The 2919-nt window shown below is 48.6% G+C and overlaps 1 protein-coding gene across 1 annotated transcript; it reads right to left on the bottom strand.

Annotated features, from left to right (window-relative positions):
* Positions 1-1475: 1475 nt before the first annotated feature.
* Positions 1476-2919, bottom strand: BDP55DRAFT_552118 (methyltransferase domain-containing protein; the record flags this gene model as incomplete). The annotated part of the gene is made up of 4 exons (XM_060569178.1): positions 1476-1944; positions 2031-2241; positions 2377-2406; positions 2640-2919. 4 exons carry the CDS (start codon positions 2917-2919, stop codon positions 1476-1478), a joined length of 990 nt encoding a protein of 329 aa, XP_060429781.1.

The raw sequence follows: 2919 nt of genomic DNA, 5'->3' as shown, positions 1-2919 counted from the left end.
AGCCGGAGTCCAAGATCAGATAAGGGGGTTAAACTCGAAAAGTAATGGTCTACGCGGACTATGTGAAAGACAATCATAGAACGAATTTTGATTGTGTGATCCTTTCTCGTTTGCAGCTTTCTACATTTCTCTCCGGCCTTTGATTGTCCACAAGCTCAGCTCATTTCCAGTCTGCATTGGACAAAGACATGGACCTGAATACCTGTAGGGAATAAACCTTACACTCACAGACCACATCGTCTACGGGCTTATTATCATCGCAACGACGAACGAGCAAACATCAATATTCAGAACACGTATCTCTGATGGGAATATAACAACATAGTCCAGGATAGAACGGCTACGTAAGATATCTTAATTGTCCACTTAGCCAACTACTCAAGAATGCGCAACTACTTCACCGAGCTTATTGGCGTCCCAATAGCATCAATAGGCATGTCAACTTCCGTCATGCTGGTGCGCACTACGAAGGCAGATGTCAGGTTGTAGTCAGTCATATCCCCTGTATGAACCGCCGGGCATGGTGCGTTGCGGACAACTTCACTGCTCAGACTAATGAGATTGCAGCTCGATCGAAGAACCCGAAAATAGCCTGGGCGGTTGGTCAAGCCTTGGTTAAAGACATACATGAAGGATTAGTTAGTACAATGTTCTATCGAGCGCATATACAACACCACCATCCGCAAAACCAACATTTATGATAATTATAGTCCTTGATACATCCCAGACTTAGCAACACTCTTTTTTGACGCCTCTGCTTCTCGAGACGTAATACTGCTTTTCTGGCGACTCAAAACTCGATTGGATACAGCACAGGCCGGATTTTGAGAATCGGATTGCTGAGAAGTAGAAGGTAGAAGTAATCCCTCATGAATGAGAGACTTTGTAAGGTATTTTCCTAGGTAATATGGACATACCACCTCCGCAATATTCGTCCGAACCCCGGGGATTTCTCCATGAACCCTCGTGTGCGGACTACTCCAATATGACGGGATGAACCGGTAAGATACACTAGGCCTCTGAAAAACAGAAGTAGTCAAGGGAGGCCGCCATGGTCCTCACATCATAATCTCATGACTTCCTAGAAGTAGAAAGTCGACAAAAAACTCCCCCATCGCCCGCTGCAGCCCAAATATGATGACGGCATGCCAAAGCCGTAGCTACCTCCCGCTATCCGTAGACCCCCAAGCCCACCGGAAGACCCCAAAACCGATGCAGTGCCGTTGTTGTGATAATGATAATGATGCCAGCCCGCCAGCCGGACCCTTTGATGCAATGCCCCAGGTACACCAAAGCACGTACAATGTGGGAAAAGGAAGCGTCCAGTCCCGGGAAAATCAAAAACCCAAATCTGAAAAAACCCCTACATCGCCTTTATCGGTATGCGGTGATCTGATTCGTACTCGTCGCCTCCTCGGTTCTTATCGTCGGTATTCGTTCGTGTCATCCGATCTTTTTCTTTGTAATCTCGCCACTCAAGACTTCGGTGAGTCGAGCGGTTTCCTGCCATAAACTGTCCTGTGGTTGAGATAGGAGTGGAAGTCCCTTTCCTTGACGTGTGACCGTACGTCCAACAGGAACATCTCGATCTGGATCTCAGTCCATCCAAGGGCTCTGAAAGGCCGTGTCGCGAGACCCTTGAGGCCTTCCAAGATAGTTTCCCGCATCAAGATACCACACTCGCGCAGCTCAGGCCTTGCTGGCCAGTCGCCGATGGGACATTTCCTCCTGTCCTCTTCCACATTCTCAAAACCAGCGGCCCGCATCTCATCAGCGGCGACGCGAATCCCATGCATTTCTGATCCAAGTACCCTCAATCCCGCGTCGAGGTACTGCGTGAAAACCCGGAAACCGTAGCCATCTCCATCTGGACATGACTGATCATCGCACAAGGGAAAGAACTCGAGTTCCTGTATCTCGAACCAACCGCCGGGTTTGAGGTGCCTGCTAGAGTTTAGTCTCTGTCTAAAGGGACCATCATTCGATCGATTGCTTGGAAGGGGGCATGGGACATGCGATGAGATGTTTACCTATAAGCTCTTTGCATGAGGTCGTTACGATCGCGGATAGAGTGCAAGGTATGTCGTAGATGGATGAAATCAAAGTACTCTTCTTCTAGATCCCATCCATTTTCGTGTTCGATATCGTCGACCATAAAATGACAGTTGGGTGGGACTTCACTCGGTTGAATCGGAGATAGATCGATGCCGAGAAATGTAGAGTTGGGATGCATATCGGCGACTACAGTGTCACAGGTAAGTTATACGGCCTGCCATGATAGGAGTGCTATTGGCAATGGAGTGAAAAGATCCGTGATTGAAGAAACTGAGGTATATGACGGGGAAGAGAGCGCGTGCTTGTGGACAGGAAACTTACGTTCAATAGGCCAGTGACCGGGACCGGTACCTGTGAATGAAAATGTTAACCAGATACGTTGCAATGAATATGCCAACATGTAAACAAGCGGCTAGGTGGTGACGTCGTAAGATTCTGGTGTCGCTCTGAGCAACGCCGATGTATCATGAACCACGTCTTGATGTTAACTGCATGAAGACAGCATTACGTGGCGATAGCCATTCGTCACGATGATCTCAAGTACGTCACCACCATGGTGCCTCACATAAAAAGCTCTCACATACCCAAATCCAGAACTTCGGCGCCTCCTGCCATCAGGTCATCGACAGGGGAATAGAAGTACCTCCCACTCAGCTCTATGCTGATGATGTGCTTCATCTCGTCGCGGTCTTGCTCAATGGCATCATTGGGAAAAGCATAACGTCCTGCGCGGTAGGCGTGGTATCGCAGTCGGTTCTCGTACATGTGCTCTCTCACACTGTCGGTCAAGCTTTCGGTATCGTACTCATCGCCATTATGAGAACCGACAGTGATAGTTGTATCGGTGGAACCGGGCGGTGACAT

This window comes from Colletotrichum godetiae (genome assembly GCF_030913485.1).
Source record: "Colletotrichum godetiae strain CBS 193.32 chromosome Unknown BDP55scaffold_20, whole genome shotgun sequence".
Classification (NCBI taxonomy): Eukaryota; Fungi; Ascomycota; class Sordariomycetes; order Glomerellales; family Glomerellaceae; genus Colletotrichum; species Colletotrichum godetiae.
The sequence above is the reverse complement of the archived record's forward strand: the minus strand, read 5'-3'. Positions and strand labels throughout refer to the sequence as shown.